Source organism: Homalodisca vitripennis, chromosome 2, assembly GCF_021130785.1.
Source record: "Homalodisca vitripennis isolate AUS2020 chromosome 2, UT_GWSS_2.1, whole genome shotgun sequence".
NCBI lineage: Eukaryota > Metazoa > Arthropoda > Insecta > Hemiptera > Cicadellidae > Homalodisca > Homalodisca vitripennis.
Genome location: NC_060208.1, coordinates 6,689,318 through 6,712,437, shown reverse-complemented (window position 1 = coordinate 6,712,437; position 23,120 = coordinate 6,689,318). Strand labels below are relative to the sequence as shown.

The following is a 23,120-nucleotide window of genomic DNA, read 5'->3' as shown; positions in this document are numbered from 1 at the left end:
CACACAAAACCATTGTATTTACTGTTACCTTCGCCACCAAGGTACTCGTAGCACAGGCTGAGGAAGTTGTATATCACAAACGCTGTAACACACAAAACCATTGTATTTACACAGTGTTCCAATAATGGAAATACAACTATTAAATTAATTAATTGGAGGATTGAAGAAAGTTCTGATATTCTGTAATTTCCCACAAATTAAATAAAATTATTCTCAATATATTAAAACAATAGTGCACAAGTCAGAGGTCATCTTCATTATGATATTTTATTTCATAAATATTTTATGTATCATCCTACAGAAATAAATTACTTAATGCTGCCTTTGAAAAGTGGCTGAATATGGATATACTAAGATTTGTTATTTCAAAAACATTCTTATGTTCATGATCTTTTCTGAACTTTATCCTTATCTCATCTATACTCAAAACAAGAAATTGTTTGGCTCTGATGTCTACCTCAATTATCCTTATCTTATCTAGACTCAATAAGAAATTGTTTGGCTATGATAAATCTACCTTAAATAATGACTAACTGACACTGAATTACTAATTTCAGTGGCTGCCAAGAATTGTTTTCAGAGGGAATGTTCTTGGAAAGAAAGGGAATATCAGAGGGAATATGGAGTTGCAATTTTTTTTTTGTTTTTTTCTTTTTTTGTGTATGTTCTTTTGTCCACAAACTTCATCTACTGGTACTATGTATTGAGTCCAACCTGACTGGAAATAGAGACGAACCCACCATTTCACTTTACAAGGGGAGAAAGAGAGAAATTACTGAACACCCCCACATCCCTTATAGGCACCAAGTTACACACTTATAACACACTTGTTTTAAACAATAAAATCTCAAAGTGAGTATCAATACTTTGGGTAGTACTTAAAATATTATGTTTGTAACAATGTTACGAATGTGCCACTTAATTTTCGGTTTTGTCTTAAAACTTTGCTAAAAGTTGTCCTGAATTAGCAGTCACCATGGAAGTACATTTAGCATTGTTCACTAGACTTCAACAAGTCTTCCTCTGTGAACTCTTCACTGCATCATTGTTTATTAGAGTTCAGCCGTGTTCACACGATGTAGACAACAGTCAAGTAGCTACAACTGTGTCAATAGATTTATTTGTATTGTAAGGTTATATTGAAACGATTTGGTGTGCAGTGGAAGTATCAAACACTTAAATTAATGATTGGTTACAGGTTTGTGATGATGAATTGGACTCTGAGAGTCTTGGAGACTCAAAGGAAAAGGTCATGGTATACCTCAACAATATAGAAGAAGATGTGGATTAGTTCACAGAAAAAGTTAGGCTTAAAATATAAAATAAAAAGATGCATTTTTGTTTAGACATACTTAAAAGTGTTATTTGTAAATACAGTGTCACAAGTAATCTACAAGTGTGTGATATAACTGAACTCTTTATTTGTTTAATTATTTTTAATGGAATGCCAAAAAAATAGAACTAAATGCAGAAGTTCAACATGTTCTCAGGCTTTATATACAACAACATACATGTTACCCTAACTTATTCTCGGGTTTTGTATCCAACGTGTTGTTTTGAAATTGAGAACATACCCTTACTACCTGTACAAGACTTTTCCCTGCCTAAAGGTAGACTTGAAGCTAACTCCATTTCCTTAATTTTTATAACTTATAATAATACAACTTTCAATAAAATGTATTTTCGTTAAGGGATTTCATCTAACAAGAACATTAAGTTGTTGGGGATCATGACTTAAAACTTATACTTTACACAGCTATCTTCTCTGTCAGTAAATGACTAGTTAGCGGCAGACAACCAGTATTATACAAGTTCCAACAACACTATGAGATCTACTATATTTATTACACTTCTCAGACAACAGTTACATTTAATTATTTTTAATAATTCTAAATTGTGATTTACACTTAAATGACAGTACACAATATCAGGAAATGTCATGTTGTACTTTAAATATAAAGAACGCATGAATAGGTCATTAATATTTTCCACACGAGTTGCTACATCCTTGAGTTGAACTGCAGTCAATGATGCATGGCCAATATCACAACAGTCGGCAGTTTCACGGTCCGTGGGTTCGACTCTGCTGTAACTACCAGCACTACGATTTATCTACCGTATCATCATTCATCACTGTAATGTTGTAGGTTATCATCATAACTCTTATTTCATTTTACAATGTGAGAAATGAAATAACTAAACTCCTAACACTTTACATAACACAGTGTTCAAAAACAGTAACGTTGTAATAATGCTTTAGTTTTCACCTCAATCAAACATACTTTAATAAACAGCTACAACTAGTAATATTTCTAGTTCACTAAAATTACTATAACCACAACAAATTACAAGCACATGCGCATTCTTTTTTTTCATTTGGTTTTTCAGCCTACGCACATAAGTGAATAAAAAGAACTAGTTCATAGTCTGTAAAAATAAAATAAAATAAACAAACACATAAAGAAACCAATAAAATTAATTTGATCACTGTAGCATATTAAAACAACTACTCAAGAACATGATGTAAAGCAATGGCACCAAGGTCAGTGCCATGGTGTCGTATAGGATACATAGAAGACCCAATGCTAAAATGTTGTAATCCCTTGCCCCAAGCTGGTGGTGTCATTTACAACATGGATACGTCCCATATTGTTGCGTTATATGTTGTAAATCAAATTAAAAGTCTTTACTCTTATTACTGACAGCTTTTGCAAAACTGGCATACAACATTCAGTGGCAAACTTACTATTTTTTTAGGTCACTTGCCTACATCACTTGATATAAAGTAGTGCAAATAAATTATATAAACGTTTAAAATTACTGAAACTGTATTTAGATCTTCACAACACTTAACTTTTGCGTTCAGTAAAATCACCTTGAAGTAATGGTGATCACCAGTTCTTCACTGGTAGCAAAATAACAAAGATCTTTTTTGCTATTTACCATAATACTGGTTGAAGTTCCAATGGTAAAGAAAATGAGTATTTAATGATAGTTTATGAAACAATTCGCTGTTTCTCTCAAACAATCAGAATTGATATTGGCCATTTACGTGTTTTACAACAAAAACCGCTTCAGACATTATGGTGTCAATACATATTATGCCACATATCACATTATTTAAGTTACGTAATAACTCCTGTAATACTTTATTTTGAACGAATTACTCATTTTAGGCCACCAACTGATTTCAACCTTTTTAAATTTAGTTTGTTATTACTTTAATCAGTTCAGAACCATTAAATACAGTGATGGCAGCTTCATTTGATTTGACATTTGGAAGACTACAGGAATACAAGAGCAGTTATTCAAAAAAGATAAGAGACCCTGACAACCCAAGTTGGTCTTCAAAAGAAACAAATACTCTTAGTGTTACTGATACACTTGCATGCAATAGTTACTGACAACCCAAGCTGGTCTTCAAAAGAAACAAATACTCTTAGTGTTACTGATACGCTTGCATGCAATAGTTACTGACAACCCAAGCTGGTCTTCAAAAGAAACAAATACTCTTAGTGTTACTGATACGCTTGCATGCAATAGTTACTGACAACCCAAGCTGGTCTTCAAAAGAAACAAATACTCTTAGTGTTACTGATACGCTTGCATGCATGCAATAGTTACTGACAACCCAAGCTGGTCTTCAAAAGAAACAAATACTCTTAGTGTTACTGATACGCTTGCATGCAATAGTTACTGACAACCCAAGTTGGTCTTCAAAAGAAACAAATACTCTTAGTGTTACTGATACGCTTGCATGCAATAGTTACTGACAACCCAAGTTGGTCTTCAAAAGAAACAAATACTCCTAGTGTTACTGATACTCTTGCATGCAATAGTTACTGACAACCCAAGTTGGTCTTCAAAAGAAACAAATACTCTTGGTGTTACTGATACTCTTGCATGCAATAGTTACTGACAACCCAAGTTGGTCTTCAAAAGAAACAAATACTCTTAGTGTTACTGATACGCTTGCATGCAATAGTTACTGACAACCCAAGTTGGTCTTCAAAAGAAACAAATACTCTTAGTGTTACTGATACGCTTGCATGCAATAGTTACTGACAACCCAAGTTGGTCTTCAAAAGAAACAAATACTCTTAGTGTTACTGATACGCTTGCATGCAATAGTTACTGACAACCCAAGTTGGTCTTCAAAAGAAACAAATACTCTTAGTGTTACTGATACGCTTGCATGCAATAGTTACTGACAACCCAAGTTGGTCTTCAAAAGAAACAAATACTCCTAGTGTTACTGATACTCTTGCATGCAATAGTTACTGACAACCCAAGTTGGTCTTCAAAAGAAACAAATACTCTTGGTGTTACTGATACTCTTGCATGCAATAGTTACTGACAACCCAAGTTGGTCTTCAAAAGAAACAAATACTCTTAGTGTTACTGATACGCTTGCATGCAATAGTTACTGACAACCCAAGTTGGTCTTCAAAAGAAACAAATACTCTTGGTGTTACTGATACGCTTGCATGCAATAGTTACTGACAACCCAAGTTGGTCTTCAAAAGAAACAAATACTCTTGGTGTTACTGATACGCTTGCATGCAATAGTTACTGACAACCCAAGTTGGTCTTCAAAAGAAACAAATACTCTTGGTGTTACTGATACTCTTGCATGCAATAGTTACTGACAACCCAAGTTGGTCTTCAAAAGAAACAAATACTCTTAGTGTTACTGATAATCTTGCATACGATAGTTACTGACAACCCAAGTTGGTCTTCAAAAGAAACAAATACTCTTAGTGTTACTGATACGCTTGCATGCAATAGTTACTGACAACCCAAGTTGGTCTTCAAAAGAAACAAATACTCCTAGTGTTACTGATACTCTTGCATGCAATAGTTACTGACAACCCAAGTTGGTCTTCAAAAGAAACAAATACTCTTAGTGTTACTGATACTCTTGCATACAATAGTTACTGACAACCCAAGTTGGTCTTCAAAAGAAACAAATACTCTTAGTGTTACTGATACGCTTGCATGCAATAGTTACTGACAACCCAAGTTGGTCTTCAAAAGAAACAAATACTCTTAGTGTTACTGATACTCTTGCATGCAATAGTTACTGACAACCCAAGTTGGTCTTCAAAAGAAACAAATACTCTTAGTGTTACTGATACGCTTGCATGCAATAGAACTACTGACAACCCAAGTTGGTCTTCAAAAGAAACAAATACTCTTAGTGTTACTGATACTCTTGCATACAATAGTTACTGACAACCCAAGTTGGTCTTCAAAAGAAACAAATACTCTTAGTGTTACTGATACGTTTGCATGCAATAGTTACTGACAACCCAAGTTGGTCTTCAAAAGAAACAAATACTCTTAGTGTTACTGATACGCTTACATGCAATAGTTACTGATAACCCAAGTTGGTCTTCAAAAGAAACAAATACTCTTAGTGTTACTGATACGCTTGCGTGCAATAGTTACTGACAACCCAAGTTGGTCTTCAAAAGAAACAAATACTCTTAGTGTTACTGATACGCTTGCATGCAATAGTTACTGACAACCCAAGTTGGTCTTCAAAAGAAACAAATACTCTTAGTGTTACTGATACGGTTGCATGCCATTTGAGCACTTCTAAGCTACATACAGAAGTACAGTGTTGATTAATATGATTGTCAAATACTATCACTTGGTGTGGAATGATGTATCCAACACTGCTACTCAAAATATGCTGTCATTTCATCCGTCACGTATTTTGTATATATACTATTTGTTGTAAAATATGGTACAGCCGGTGGGTCTCTTCTACTCTCTTCAGGGTCTCCAGAGCTTACACAGCACTTTAATTATAGTAACAGAGTTTTCACAATTGGAACTCTATAATTACCTGAGAGGAAGGTTACTATATAAACTAGTTATCATAGATATGGTAAAAGCTTGGTAAATGATACAATTATCAATGCAAAAATTACAACTTTGTAAAATTTAATTTTAATAAATATTCAGAGAACGTGGTAAAAGCAAGAATTTGTAAAGGTGAAATAAGTAAAACTGGTTAAATGAATGACCTCCCTTGTTATAACCATGAGGTTTTATTATACAGTACTGAATTATAGTGTTTTAATGCTGATGTTTTAATGTTTTTCACTAGCCTATGTTGTAATTTTCTGATTCATCTTTCTGTTATTATTATTTTCTGTTATACTAAAATTATTGTTAAGATTACTTTATATTCATAAAAACCAGTAAAGATTATCTCTAATGTCAGTGTTCTATTTGTTAATTGTTGTCATATTTATAACTTAGAACACTGGTGAAACTAGAAATTGGCTCTGAGGTGGGGGATGATTCCGATTGAAGAGCACACCATACACGAGAGTATATAAATGTGAATAAAAGTCTAAACTTAAATAAATTGGACAGGCCTAATTAAAATAGAACATTTAACTGCTCCATTTCATTTCAAACGAGTGGGATTGCTGTTGGGCGTTCTATCCCTTCTTAGTAATGCCATTGTTTTATCATCCAGGATTTATTCCACACTCGTATTAAATAATCAATAAACATTCATACACTCCAACAGTACAAACAAGTGGGATTGCTGTTGGGCGTTCTATCCCTTCTTAGTAATGCCATTGTCTTATCATCCAGGATTTATTCCACACTCGTATTAAATAATCAATAAACATTCATACACTACAACAGTACAAATTGAGCCAGAGACTCACCCTCGTAGCAATCTCTGATGGTGAAGAAGTAAACGTAGTAGTTCTCGCTGTTGAAGAACAGCAGGCTGACCCAAGAGTGGAGACCATATATGGGCACGATGAACAGTATCCTGATGATCCATCTCTGCTCTGACGGGTTGGTGTACCACCGCAGGTGTCTGTAGATCTGAACACACACCAACAGAAGAGTCAGGAAACCATTAGTTAAATAAATTTGTTGTTGGTCTATTAATACTATCTACTGGAGTTTCATTTAAAAAATCAAGCCAATGATTTTCAATCCACCAAAATTGCAGAGGAAATCAGAAAGAATTTTTGTTACTAGTGACAAACAAATAGACAAAAAGTTACGATTATTTTCAAGTTGCTGGTTGGCTGTACCAGTGAAATATACAGCATAAATTACAAATTAACAATTATGTCCTAACAGAGTAAGGTCTTATTCTCAATCAATGTCGTCTTTAAATGAATTTGCTTCATATTGAGCTCAATACTGAATCATTTAACATCTAATTCTTTAAAAAAGGTTCTTGCTAATAGAGTTGGGTTTTTTGTTTGGAGTAATATCTTTTTATTATTAGAATGTTTCAACAACTTAGTTTGCCTCTAGACATAACATAAACTTCAAAATGTTTAATAAATGTTAAAATTTTTAATATACTGATTTCAAATTTTAGAAAGTATGTTGTGCTATAAGAAAAAATTATTTATTGACCTTTTTACCAATTAGTAATTAATTTCAATGACTTTTTCTGATAAAGTAATCAGAGTTCAAAGATATCTATCACAAATAAGCAACATTGTCGGCACCATTGATAGAAAGGTATGTTTGTCTACCGTCTTGAAATTTAAAATTCATAAGCTTTAAAAATTCTTTTTTTGGATATATCACATACTGAAAACTTATCTGGCAATGAAACATTCAATAGAAGAATGATTTTTGCACATGTTTCAATGATTCAAAAACATTTGAATTTTGTTTTCACATCTGCTTTATGTGTGAGATAATCACGAGCCTTACATAACTAAAAATGCTGTCATCTTAAAACTTAAAATAAAAATATAAGAGTTGTTGCAAATAATTGAAAAACTAAAAATTCTTGAAGAATTGATTGTTGTTGAGATAGATTTTTTTAAAGTAGTTGAAACCCAAATAAAAATGTCTTCAACAATAATACGCTGAGCCATGACAGAACTACTGGTGGCTCTCTTTAGTTCTAAAAGCAGCCGTGACAATCATAACTGATCCAATATAGGTTATATACTTCATGTAATCTCAAATACCACCCCCTCTCTGTATACAGTATAATTTGGTTCTGGTAATTGTGTTATGTGAACACCAAACGTTTTTTGGGACCTTTTTGCTTTATCTTTGTAATAATTTTACTTTTATTAACTATTTTAGTCATAAAACTTATATTCTCATAAATTCTCGACACTACTTTTGTTTTTAGATTTATTACTTGGGCTGTGGATAGTTCTCAGAGGGAGTCAATTTACTAGGCAGGAGTTTTGTTAATTATGCCACTGCTATATTTTGTTTCATTAATACTCTCTCTTGTTCATAAGTTAGTAAAATAAATCTTATATCGCTATTTACATACAAAAGCAAGAATGTTTAAACAAAATGAGAAGTAATCAGCCTGTGAATGAAGACTAAAATATATCCTCTGTAGCAACTAACATGTATAATACTTCAATTAAAAAATTTTAATTCAATTATGTTTGTTTGGAAATAACTATGTACAACTAAAAATAGTCAAAAATAATCATAAAGAGGGCTGCTCCGAATTCCAGAACACACATGGTTACATAATGATATTTGATGGTAACATGTTCTGATACATTATCACATTACATCACAGACAGGATATTTCTTCCAGCACGTAACTACAGAGCCAGGAGCCACGCTACGCTGCTCGATGTGGCGAGAAGCTCTATGTCTGATGAGGCTTTACATAACCCAGGAGGCTGAGTGTAATTACCGTTAATAGGCTTCTTTGTTAATGGATTAGTTGTTGTCTCTTATCAACACAGAATACAATATTGTTACACAGAAGATGAGTATGTAATAAGTAACAAGTGATAACATTAGGTGAAATAACTTTTACTAAACTGCAGTTACACTATCAGTAGTAAGTGGGATCATTGGAATGCCTACCCCCCCCCCATGTAAGTTTTGAGATACATCATAATTTTCATATTCCATACCCCCACTAACACTGCCCTGCACAAACTTCATCCTCAAGAATATCTCACCCTAAAAATAAAATAGGGGAGTTACTGTGATCTATCAATTTATATAATTTTTCAAGGCTATAGCAATAAGTCATAATAATCTAGATATTATTGTTTTTTGATAACTGTATTTCTGACACAAATGTTTTTTTTTTGTTTTTTTTTAAATGACCACCTGCACTTTTGTATAAGCATAAGACCACAACCAAATAATAGAAACAATTTTACCAAATTTGGCCTGTGGTCAAAAAGTTTCTACTTTTAAAGTTTTGAGGCAATAGAATTCCTGCTGCTACTTTACATCCAGACCCATCACCTGGTTCTTTATCTGATATTGTATATTCGCCAGCACTAAGGTTTCCGTAATCATCTACTGCACGCTGCCCAGCAAATACCGAGCGTTACCGTTACCGGTGCGGGGTAAGATACCAGCTGGCAAGCCCCACAGCCTTCTCCTCATATTAGGACTAGAACGGATTTTGCTGAGGTGATACTGTTTTTGTTTCACTTTACCATGGCAGATATGCGAAAAAATATTGTTGATTCTACAAACCTTCCCCTCGAAAAAACAAAAATAATCGATAGAAAAAAGAGATAAGAAAAAACCATAATCCATCAAGCGTGATTAAATTGTGTTTGTCCGGACGCTTGAACTGACCGAACCGAAATAAAGGTAAGTGACGTAATCGTATTACATCATCGCCTTGCCGCGCCGCCACCACGATAGTCACGAGACTCTGTGTCACGCAACCCGCCGCGCGTCAGACCCAGACCAGTCATCTGCTGCTCCCTCACACCACTGGTAGTGTCCTGCACTTGACCCCAGAGCAACGACCTTCACTAGAGGTCACCGCTGACGCTGACACTGACAACCGTCGATCGACGGCAATATTCAAGGCCGTGACAACAACGTCGAGACAGCGCCAGTGACTTATTGCCTGCGGGATACGTTGCCAGACTTGTAACAGCGCGGGCTGCTACTGTATCGAACTATAAAAGCGTACATACAACCATTACTGAAAATGTTTAGGACTTCATAGAAATCTTGCAGCCACATTACATTAACCCTATTAAAAACTCGGTCGGTTTCATAGTTCCGTGTACTCACATTCTAATATGGTGACCTTGAGGCTGAAGGTGACGTTCTTGAATAGTGTGTAGACCAGAGATAATGTGGTACGCTACTTAGGCCCAGTGGCGTGCCAAGAGTATCTGGCAATGGGGGGCGGCATTCTGTTTGTCAGGGAATGTAAAACCAACATTCTAATTGACAAACTAAAGAAGAACGTGATATACAGAATTCCAATTCTCGAGTAAAAGACATATATTCAGGAAGCCAATTTTATAAACTATAAATTCAAGATAAAAGATAGAGGAAGCTACTTGTAATTTCTAAGATGCAGCGATTTTCAAGAGCCCCAATAACTCCCTTTACAATAACATTGTTTTCTTATCTTTGTATGTTATGGATGGTTACCAATAATTTCCACTAACATTGGACTGTTTTGGGAGGCATGAATAATATTTACCTTCAGAAGGCTGCCAAACTTGCAATTTCTAATATTATAGCATTTAAACATATTCCAGGGGTGAGTCCTCAGGCCGCAGCTTAACTGGAAGGCATGAAAAATTCCCAGATTTTTCGGTGGTGGTAACCCTCCCTTGATTAGGTCATTCTAGATACACCTATGGACTTAATACAAATGTTTCATTCATGAATATGTTGATGACTCATTTAAATGTGTATTACATAACAATGAATTACTACATTAATTCTCTACTTAAAAATGTATTATGTTATATAATTCATATTGTATTACTGATAAAACTGGTATTGTGTAGTGGCTAATTAAATGATTGCTATTAACACAGTTATTGCAGTTATATAAACGACATTATAGATTAGCAGTTGAGAGATTGTACCATCTGAATGAGTCATTAGCTTTATTACAACACTGATAAGATTCAGCTGATTATTATTAATGACAGGTATATAGATTCTAGTCCACTAAATGCAGGGTTTTCTTATACAACAATGGAAAATGCCAGAAATAGTATTATCCTTTCAAATCATCCATACTAATAATAAACTATAAACAAATAACCCAAAGAGAGGCTACTTCAATAATTAGACACTTTTGTGATCTGCTAACAAATTAAATACAGAAATAACAGTCAATACAATAACACAAAGATTGTCGAGCTTAGAATGGAAGAAGGTAGTAATATTCTGTTCAAAGGTGAGTTAAACAGTGTAACCAACAACAAAGCTGCCACTTCATTCACAGAATTGATGAGATCACTGGCCGTACAAATTATGTAGAATGAAACAAGGTAGTAATATTCTGTTCACAGGTGAGTTAAACAGTGTAACCAACAACAAAGCTGCCACTTCACTCACAGGATTGATGAGATCACCGGCCGTACAAATTATGTAGAATGAAACAAGGTAGTAATATTCTGTTCACAGGTGAGTTAAACAGTGTAACCAACAACAAAGCTGCCACTTCACTCACAGGATTGATGAGATCACCGGCCGTACAAATTATGTAGAATGAAACAAGGTAGTAATATTCTGTTCACAGGTGAGTTAAACAGTGTAACCAACAACAAAGCTGCCACTTCACTCACAGAATTGATGAGATCACCGGCCGTACAAATTATGTAGAATGAAACAAGGTAGTAATATTCTGTTCACAGGTGAGTTAAACAGTGTAACCAACAACAAAGCTGCCACTTCACTCACAGGATTGATGAGATCACCGGCCGTACAAATTATGTAGAATGAAACAAGGTAGTAATATTCTGTTCACAGGTGAGTTAAACAGTGTAACCAACAACAAAGCTGCCACTTCACTTCACAGAATTGATGAGATCACCGGCCGTACAAATTATGTAGAATGAAACAAGGTAGTAATATTCTGTTCACAGGTGAGTTAAACAGTGTAACCAACAACAAAGCTGCCACTTCACTCACAGGATTGATGAGATCACCGGCCGTACAAATTATGTAGAATGAAACAAGGTAGTAATATTCTGTTCACAGGTGAGTTAAACAGTGTAACCAACAACAAAGCTGCCACTTCACTCACAGGATTGATGAGATCACCGGCCGTACAAATTATGTAGAATGAAACAAGGTAGTAATATTCTGTTCACAGGTGAGTTAAACAGTGTAACCAACAACAAAGCTGCCACTTCACTCACAGGATTGATGAGATCACCGGCCGTACAAATTATGTAGAATGAAACAAGGTAGTAATATTCTGTTCACAGGTGAGTTAAACAGTGTAACCAACAACAAAGCTGCCACTTCATTCACAGGATTGATGAGATCACCGGCCGTACAAATTATGTAGAATGAAACAAGGTAGTAATATTCTGTTCACAGGTGAGTTAAACAGTGTAACCAACAACAAAGCTGCCACTTCATTCACAGGATTGATGAGATCACCGGCCGTACAAATTATGTAGAATGAAACAAGGTAGTAATATTCTGTTCACAGGTGAGTTAAACAGTGTAACCAACAACAAAGCTGCCACTTCATTCACAGGATTGATGAGATCACCGGCCGTACAAATTATGTAGAATGAAACAAGGTAGTAATATTCTGTTCACAGGTGAGTTAAACAGTGTAACCAACAACAAAGCTGCCACTTCATTCACAGGATTGATGAGATCACCGGCCGTACAAATTATGTAGAATGAAACAAGGTAGTAATATTCTGTTCACAGGTGAGTTAAACAGTGTAACCAACAACAAAGCTGCCACTTCATTCACAGGATTGATGAGATCACTGGCCGTACAAATTATGTAGAATGAAACAAGGTAGTAATATTCTGTTCACAGGTGAGTTAAACAGTGTAACCAACAACAAAGCTGCCACTTCATTCACAGAATTGATGAGATCACCGGCCGTACAAATTATGTAGAATGAAACAAGGTAGTAATATTCTGTTCACAGGTGAGTTAAACAGTGTAACCAACAACAAAGCTGCCACTTCATTCACAGAATTGATGAGATCACTGGCCGTACAAATTATGTAGAATGAAACAAGGTAGTAATATTCTGTTCACAGGTGAGTTAAACAGTGTAACCAACAACAAAGCTGCCACTTCATTCACAGAATTGATGAGATCACCGGCCGTACAAATTATGTAGAATGAAACAAGGTAGTAATATTCTGTTCACAGGTGAGTTAAACAGTGTAACCAACAACAAAGCTGCCACTTCATTCACAGAATTGATGAGATCACCGGCCGTACAAATTATGTAGAATGAAACAAGGTAGTAATATTCTGTTCACAGGTGAGTTAAACAGTGTAACCAACAACAAAGCTGCCACTTCATTCACAGGATTGATGAGATCACCGGCCGTACAAATTATGTAGAATGAAACAAGGTAGTAATATTCTGTTCACAGGTGAGTTAAACAGTGTAACCAACAACAAAGCTGCCATTTCATTCACAGAATTGATGAGATCACCGGCCGTACAAATTATGTAGAATGAAAGTATGTAGTAATTATAGTTCACAGGTGACGACCATAGCGAAAGTGACCACTCATTCTAAATACTAAAAGTCATACTAATCGCCAGTTGAAACAAGTTTGAACAATATTCAGTAGCTTGACCAGATTTTCTGTACTGTAATGAATTGATGTAATAAGGGGCATCCTGTCCATCTTTGAGCCCCAAACATAGAACGGACACACAAGTAATTTGATTGCTGCAATAATGTTGTTACCAGTTACCAGGTCCAGTAAAAGCGATGCAGTAACACAGGTCTGACGTTCTCACGGTGGGGATTTTTCATCGGTTGGTTTTCAACATTTTACAGTAGATTATAATGCACCAGAGAAACATTTTTGCAAGTCTATCAATACCTATCCCATTTATTTATTGAAACTTATGTCACTTGTTTTAAGATATAAACAAAAAAAGCATTTATTTAAGCAGATAGATATATTCAGGGAACTTCATAGAAAATAAAATATTAGTTTTGTTTTTTTTTTTTATTTACTTTGGTTATATTGAAAACAGATGAACTCAACCAAATACTTATAAAAAGTATGTTTGCCTATAAAATATTACATACTTTTATTTGTAACAGCACCATACATATTCTGTAGCCTTTTCATTGTTACATTCTAAAAGTAAGCTGTTCTTTTGAAACAAGAAACAAACTGTACAGCCTAGTGCATTCATGTGGACACACTACTGTGGTCAGTCCTTACATACTGTAGTGTTCCTCTCTTTATTTCCTGGGCGGTGACAGGTTAGATAACAAATTTCCTGATTAAAAATAAAAACGCATAACAGATGTTCATTAGTCAAGTGGTTAGTGAAAGGCTATGTCATAATCACCATAGTATCTCAAACATTGTAACACCACAATACAAATTAAAAACCCAAACGTTATAACTATTTTCAAATAGTAAGTAACTTTCTAATTTGAATTTTTTAAAAGCTCAGTATAATTAACGATACAATTTACTAGTAAGTAGTTTTCAGAATGGTAGACCTCACTGACACATCTTCAAAGGCCGGAAAAAATTTTATTTAATTTTAAGTCCAAAGCTTTTTTACAGGTATCAAACACAAATAAAAATGCTTGGTTCTATGTGTTGATTATTGATATTGTAAACCTTTCTCCCTCCAATTTTCTTTGATCACATATCACACCGTTGCTAACCCACAGCTGCTGCCCTAGGCACCACCTCACTCGATGCCGGTCAATACTGTACACTCCTGTTGACACTGATATTAAGGAGACAATAAGGGCCCCACTTGAAGGACTTCCCCGAGAGGGAGTGGTCTCAGGCTCTCACAAGGTTATATCTCTCTCACAAATGTCTGCTGACAAAACTTGCCTTTCACATACAATTATAGGCTAACTCTGAGCCAGTTACCGTAGCAAAGACAGAGAAAGAAAATAATCAAATTGCTTAATCACAATCCTACTTGGCTCAATTTCTAATAGTATTTACTTCTGATCAGAGCCAATTACAGTTTGTGATTGTAACTTGATTTGACTGCCACTGTCACCAAGAGTCCACTAATTTACTTTCTTTCTTCCTCTACAACCTGCAGGTAAGATTAGGAGTGTTAACAAAAAGATCATTACTAGAGAGATTTACTAATATTTTAATCGTAACTAAGCATATTTTTTTACCAATCTCTCTCAACCCTTTAAGTGTATTTTGCAACAATATAACATTATGTATGTCTTTGCCCAAATGTGTTTCACAACAGTATTTCTTTCTTATGTAATAATTTTGCTGTGACATTATTACTCCGTTAATTTAGCACAATTATGTATTAAATGGGTAGTAAATTTAATTCCCTTAAAAAATATATAATTTTGTGTTTTCTGTTGTCGTTTTGTACTGTAAGCAGTTTTTATATATTAATATTGCCTTTATTACCGTTTAGGTACACTTAAATCTGTACAAAAATGTAACAAATAAAATGTGTTCTATAGCTCCAAATTAAAAGAACCCAATGAAATTATAAGTATGTACTATTAACTATATAAAGGTGAAATGAGACTGTGTAATCATCGCTTTAATACACTGACAGTAGATGTAATTTCACCCGACAATAATAATCGTGGTATTGAGAGAAAGCTAAACTGTTTCATAATTGAAAGCACGGCTACAAAACCCAAGGATATTGCATAGAAATTAGCCACATTCCTCAACCAACAGAGCAGTGGTGGAGTGGTAGTGAAGATTATGCAACAGAGAAAGTTTGGTTCTTGTCACTCCTAGATAGGAGAAACATAGATAGTTTAGGTTTTCACTACAACCTGAAGTACTATCTTACTGTTATCTGACTGGTTACTTAACTAAGAGGCTACTTGTCAATCATGTTGTACACACTTGTTACATACTTGTACACTACACCAGTCTCTATCACATATTACAATACATTACATATAGTACATAACAAAAACTATTAAGGACAAGTTCCTACAAAAAGTATAGACTCCCAATCTCGAAACAGTGTTCTATGTTTGCATATATGAAGGTTTCAAATTTGTTATATCCTGTTATTCTATTCATATATTTTCTCAACAAACAAAACAGCGAGTACAAAAGATTTTCTTATCACTATTATATATATTGTTGCTTAGGTTAGGAAACAATGTTTGCTTTCAAGATTACTGAATAATCTTTATCCACTTTACATATACAAGTATATATATATTGTAAACAATAAATTTAGCCCCATAATTGTCAAGTACAATTGTGGACAATGCCGGACAAAGGGCATATAGGTGTATGTGCCCTTTTTCCGGCAATTGCTTTATTGGATCCGCCATGTTGTTTAGAATTTGTGCCCTGAAAGTTTGAAAAAAAAATCTCTATTCTTTGGTTTCTGAGAGAATTTTTTTGCAGCTGTTGCATCTGACAAAATCCAAAACAATGACATCTAACATCAGTGCTGTTTCTATTTTCAGCTTGTTGAATTATTGAGGTTATGTTCATTGTTCATAAGTTAAATCCTTTTAAAAACTAGAGCTATTAAGTGCAATGGATCAGCCGAAAGTTAAACGCAAACGTAAACTATACAGTAAACAAATACAAATTTGAAACGTGAAAGTGCTAAAGTGAAAACGATTTAAAAGGCAAAGAGTATGTCGGTTAGTAGAGTCTGGAAAGATGTAAGTGGAAAGCAGTTTTTTTATGTTACCAGAGTGTTGTAGTAAGAAATGTTTTTGAAAGTTTTACTGCAGAACATCAGAACGAATTTATTTTCATCATTCTACAACCAAGGTAAAGAGTTGCAAGACTCATTTATTTCTAAATGTATAGAAAAGATTGATCAACAAACTCAGACCATTCAACCCAAAAAAGCCCGAATTAATATTTGGGTCTATAGTATCAACGTTGGTGGTTTTAAGGTATCAGTCTGTCAAGGTTTCTTAAGAAAACTTTTAACAACATAAGTCCTAAAAGAATAAGAGTAATCCAACAAAAAGTGTTAAATGATCAGGACTTTACAGAACGGAGAGGTCATCACACTAATCGACCACACAAATTGAAAACATAATGTTTTTGATTTGATGAAGACACACCTTGAATCAATTCCATATAGCCTAAGCCATTATAGTGGCAATAAAACCTCTCTAAAGTACTTTGACAACCCGGAGCTCAATATTAAAACTCTTTACACATTGTTTTCAAGAGTTTTTATAGGTCTGAAACAAATGAAAACTTGAAAATGGGCTACCCCCACTACTTTAAGTGTTTCAAATCTAAGTTTAGCCACATGAATTTTGGTATGAGGTCACCTAAAAGTGAATTGTGTGCGATTATTGTACAGAATGCAGAGAAAAACTGTCAAGAAATCCTAATGATCCAATCAAAGTACCTTATCATGATTCATCAGCGTAAATATAAAAGAAGACTAGCTTTAAAACATGAGTTCATAGAAAAAAGCAAAAAACTGATTCTTCTTTTTTGGTATGTGAATTTGACTATGCTCAAAACTACCCAGTGCCAAGAATTAATGTGAACAGCCAAATTTTACAAACAGGCTTTTATGGTTAATATGCATTTAACGTACACATTTTCAATGATGACGAGTCTTACTTCTACTGTTTCATGGAATCACAAGCATCTAAGAAATTCGAACAGTGTGGCTTCATTTCTGTACGAGTGCCTTAAGAAATATATTGAAAAATCAGAAGTAAAAACTGTTAGTTTTGTTATCGGACTCTGCTGGGGGACCAAAAATCCGCAACGCCACAATGGTTAAATTTTGTTCGTGGTTCAGCAAAGTGTTTGACGTAGAAATTATACAGTTGTTTCCAGTTAGGGGCCATTCATTCTCACAATGTGACCGGAACTTTGGTCTTGTTAGGTCTCATATCAAAAAAGAGAGAGGTCATCCAGGAACTGCAAAGCCATCATGGCTGCACAAGCTATGGTTCAGGCTCGGCAGAAGCCTAGCCCTTTTACAGTAATAAATGGATCGAAGTCTCATAAAAGATTGGGATAAGAGCCTTCAGCCTTTCTTCGAAGACTTTCAAAAGTTGGCTAAAAAACAAACAGAAGTTTACAATCATGAAGTACGTAATAATTAAATACAAAAGTGATGGAACTGTTGTGTGTTCTAGCACTTTTGTTCCTACCTACTCTCCTTTCAAAGTTTATGAACACTGTAAATAAACAAACATTAGGAGAAATTCAACCTGCAACAGTGCCATTTCCTGAAGTGTCGGAAGCTAAAATCATTGATGTCCGTAAGTTTGATGAAGTACTTGACTGCAGATGACGAAATATGGCTGAGAGCAAATTTTTGAGGAAAATTCTTTAAAACCTTATTTTTATGATTTTGCCTATGTGATGTAATAAAGTTTGTTTCTTTATCAACTTGTTTTTAGAGTTCACTGCATTTATACATTAGTTTAGGTTATAGGCTATGTATGCTAAAAAAAGGGCACATAACATCTCTTATAAATTTTATTTTTTACTAATTAGTACTTTTTCACTAATTTTTACTAATTAGGGGCACAATAAGAGAAGAGATAGGAAACAGAATATGGAAGAGTGGAAAAGTTTTTCAATATGGTAAAGAAGATTGTGGTGGAGTTGGAACATTGGGAAAGAATCAAAAGTATTGATGTATAAATCTTATTTCCAACCAATTTTTATTATATGGCAAGCAGAGACGTGGACGTGGAACCTAAAATAAAAATGATTTAAGCAGATTGAGGCAAGCTGCAGAAATGAGATTTTTAAGAGGGATAGTGAGAAGACTACAAGAAGAGATAGAATAAGGAACGAAATAAGCCAGAGAAAGATTGAAGGTAGTTTCACTGCAAGAGACAATGGAAGGAAGCAAGAATTACAGTGGATTGGGGCATTGTGAAGAGGATGGGAGATAATAGAAATTGCCTAGAGTATAGCACTGGAGAAGGAGGAAGGAGGAAAGAAGACCAAGAGGAAGACCGCAGTGGAAGATGGGGAGGACCAAGTGTGGGAAAAAGGGGGGGGGGGGGTACATTTAGAGAGAAGGGGACTACAGAAAAATACAGGCGTGGATGAAGAGGAGACATGTGAACGATAGACTAAAGTGGAGGAGGCTGTGTACGACTGGAACCTTTGTGAGAACGGAAACGTCTAACGATGATGATGATGTGATGAGTACTTTTCTGCTAAATACAAGAGTTAATAACATTATAATAAAGTTTATAAAATATTCCAGTACAAATAAATTTTTAAGGTTTTTTTTTTTTTTTTTACGGGATCCTTTTAAGTGTTACAAAATATTTTCACAACTATAAACTTTAAGAGCCGTTTCCCGAAAGGTAAAATATCTTAGCTATGTGCCCTTTGTCAGGCAAGGTCCTCATTTCAATAACAACTAATTTAAATTGTGAACTTGTTACATTTGTTACATCTATTTACATTTAAAAGTAAATACAAACAGTTATTTTACCAGATTGTTTTTAATTAACTTGTTATCATTACCGTAGCTATTTTCTTTCTTGGTAAAAAAGTCATGTACATTCTCCATAAGCTGTGTGTCTGTCTGTATGAACGATTTTATGAGAACCATTCGAGAATTTAATTCAGAACTCAAGTATGTATTTGCCATAGAAACAGCAGTTACACCTTAGTGATGACACCCAAGTAGAATCCTCAAAAACATCAAAGTAAATCTAGATATACTGTATATGGAGATAAATCTAAAAATAATAAAGAGAGAATTCTTATTCTAAAAATAAGAGCATGACAAATAATACTGAATTTAAGCTAGGGTATGTCTGTTCTTGTATAACCACATTTCCAATATGGTTATCATGAACATGGTGTATGTCACACTGTCCTATTATAACAAATCTATATATTGTAATGACAATGAGACAGAGAGGCCAGAGCTGGGTGATAAGATATATTTATCAAACTAGATATAGGAATGAAAAATCAATTTTCTAATATATTGTTATAATAAAAGCAACTTGTGCAAAACAAAGATTTTGGGACAACTGCCTCCTGGTTTAAAAAATATTGATAAATACAATAAACTCAATAAAATCTAAAAGAATATTTCAGTAGCAAAGCATTTATAATTTTAAAGAATTATTATTATTATTTATTTTATAATTTTTTATATAAAATTATTATAATTGTGACTTTTCTTTCATCAATTATTAGAAAATAGTGAATTCCAATAAGAAGAGCTCCTCCTTCAACGCAATAAGTTTGTTTCCGTTTTTCTAGTAAGTACACAAAAAAGATTTCAGTCACAATGTATACAAATCTTAAGGCCAGTCCTTGGTTCTTTCATTGTATTTGTTTATCAATTATAGATAGTTTATTTGCATAGATTAAATATATTCGAATTAGCTTATTATCTTAGTGTAAGTGCATGTAGACATTATTTTATTGTTAAAGAGGAGAACTGGTGCAGTCTTATAATACTCATGACAGGATCTCCTAGAGGTGGTAATTACTACTTTTCAGAGTGTGGGAAGTGACAAAACTTTCACTCCCAGACAAGAACAGGCCCTCCATGGACCTAAGGATGTCAACCCCCAAGTTCAAGGGGTGTGAAGGGCTGGACCTCACGTCTCATTGGGAATTTACCTTAACCTCAGGACAAGGTTCCAGAGCGACTCTCCACGGATTAGTCTAGTTTTAGCACTCAATAGGATAAGGAGCACCAGCTCTCTTCACTTCATATATAGTTTAGGACAGAGGGCAGCAGCTCATTGTATATCATAATATCTAGTAGTACTTCAAATTGCAATACAGTCCACTTTATTATTAGTTATTTTTCATGGTAGTTAGTGTAATTTTTCTATAAATCAAATTTAAAAGTTACCAAAGTGTTTTATTTAAAGACAAATTAATTCCGATACTCAAGGCACACCACAAGCACCATAACAAAAATAAATAAAGAAATATTGTATTGTAATAGTAAATTTAATATAGAATATTTGTGTAGTAACAAAGAACAAATTGCTACAAGGTTAAGGGTACTGGTTGTTTTCTAAGCAAACACAAAACGTGTTGTACGTGTACAGTTTCACCCTCCGAGTTATACTGCTCTTGCGGTGTGTATTCCCAAGACAATCAAAGTTCCTCAATCCCGACATGTTTTGGCCAACCCAGGCTTTCCTTCCAACACAAATAAAACAATACAGCCGATCAATTTCATACATTATCTCTGTACAGGAGTTGCACATCTTCAATTCACTCCTGGGAACATATTCCTTCCTTTTATAATATTGAACTTTTATCCAATTTTATCAAAACTTTGATCCACTTAAAGATCATCCGAACTGATGTTAGTAGATCACAGTATATCATACAACTATATTAAAACCCCAGTCATATTCAATTTCAATTAATTTTTTATACTATTGTGACTTTCTTTGATCGAAACCTAAATTTATATATCTTTCAATAAATATCCTACATAAAGTACCACTTCATTACACAACTTAATTTGCACAGACTCTGCCTCTGTTATCTTTTTCCATGACTAATGTTATATAAAAAGAGATCTCAAAAGATGTACCAATTTCAGATACTAAAACAAATGAACATTCGTTACAATTATGAACAAAATAAATAATGCTGAAACGATTTTATTTCTCACAAATCTCAATTAATTGAGTTCATTATATTTTCATCAAAAACTTGCAGATAATACAAGTTGAAAAAAAATTTTAACTTTTATAATTTTTATTTTTTAAATAAAAATTATATTATAAAAATTATGATATAATTTTTACATTCCTTAACCAAACACTCAAGCTATGGTATAACAAAAAATTAAAACTCAAACCATCAATATTTCCTAAGTCATCATATTTGTTTATTAACAGAGAGAAGCCAGAGCTAGTTTATCATCAATTAATCCTCAGACCACCAATATCTGATTGGTCAAACATCCGCTAAATAAATAAAAATCAACTGAACCAAATTGGTTTGACATTTTGAACTTTTAACCAATAACTGCTAAACACTTTAAATAAGATAATATTTTGATAAAAATAAAGTAACTATTGGTATTGATTACTATAAAAAAACAAAATTCTACCAGTTACAACATGTATTTTTAGTCCAATTCTGTTCTGTTGTAATTTGTTACTTTTAACCTAATCCCAGCACCATTTTAAATTATTAATTTATCATTATTAATGTAAACCATAATTTGTAAAAAAAACACTGTAATATGATAATTAAATAAAATTATTTATAATTTTAATTTATTGTGCTATCTCTAAAAGCTTGCTTACATCCACATTTTCTAATATTTGTCTGAAAAGTGCTAACAAAAAATATAATGTTAGTTCTGAACTGTTGCTTTACAAAACTAAAATATATTCTTAAAATATCATTTACTCTGAAAACAATACAAAAATGAATTTACTAGTAAACTTAAGTAAAACATTTTTACTTTTTTTTAGTGTATACCGGCTTAGATCCTATTTTTAATGCAGTGCTATTGGTGTAAGAGAGAAATTTACTATGAAGAATTGTTGTTATAAAGGGTAAATGAACAGGCATCTACAGTTTTAACAAAAAATTAGTTAATAACTTTCACAGCTGTTCATTTCTAATTAGCGCAGTTTCTAAAAAAGAAATATTTAATATAAATGAGAAGATAGTAAAAACACTTAGAATAACTATTTATAAAATAATACAGAATAACATACTCACTAAAATAGCATTTTACATCACTATCTCATGGCAGTTCTAATAGACAGAACTGTGGAAGCCATGCAGGCGGTCTAGTTATTATTAGTAATATCAATAGTTTATTATTTTTGAATAGATTATCTTTGATCTAAATTGTATAAGACTTCAAGCAGCAAGAAGCTTTATTGTCATTAAATACACAAGTGTACAATAAACATTGCCATGAACATAATAGACATGTACTATAAATAAAAAAGTATATTACAATAAAATTATTTTCCTCTAAGTGGTTAATGTGATTGTGTTCCAAAGATAAACTTATTCTAATGTTAAAAATTAAAAAGTGATCAAATCAAATACACAGTTTATCAAATAGAAATACACAAAACAGGAAGAAAAAACAGTTAAGTACCAACAGTGTGACTAAAAACCTTCAACGCTAACGCTTAAAATTCAAACAATTAAAATTATTGCTTAAACACATTTATAAATAAAAAACAAAGTTAAAAACAGATATA

The 23,120-nt window shown here is 33.6% G+C and overlaps 1 protein-coding gene across 2 annotated transcripts in view; it reads right to left on the bottom strand.

Annotated features, from left to right (window-relative positions):
* Positions 1-23,120, bottom strand: part of LOC124353489 (transmembrane protein 184B) — an 85,951-nt gene that overhangs the window by 26,883 nt on the left and 35,948 nt on the right. For both annotated transcript variants that reach the window (XM_046803336.1, XM_046803337.1), the window contains exon 3: positions 6,696-6,861. In XM_046803336.1, the coding sequence (XP_046659292.1) occupies positions 6,696-6,861 (166 nt within the window). The remainder of the gene's footprint in view (positions 1-6,695; positions 6,862-23,120) is intronic.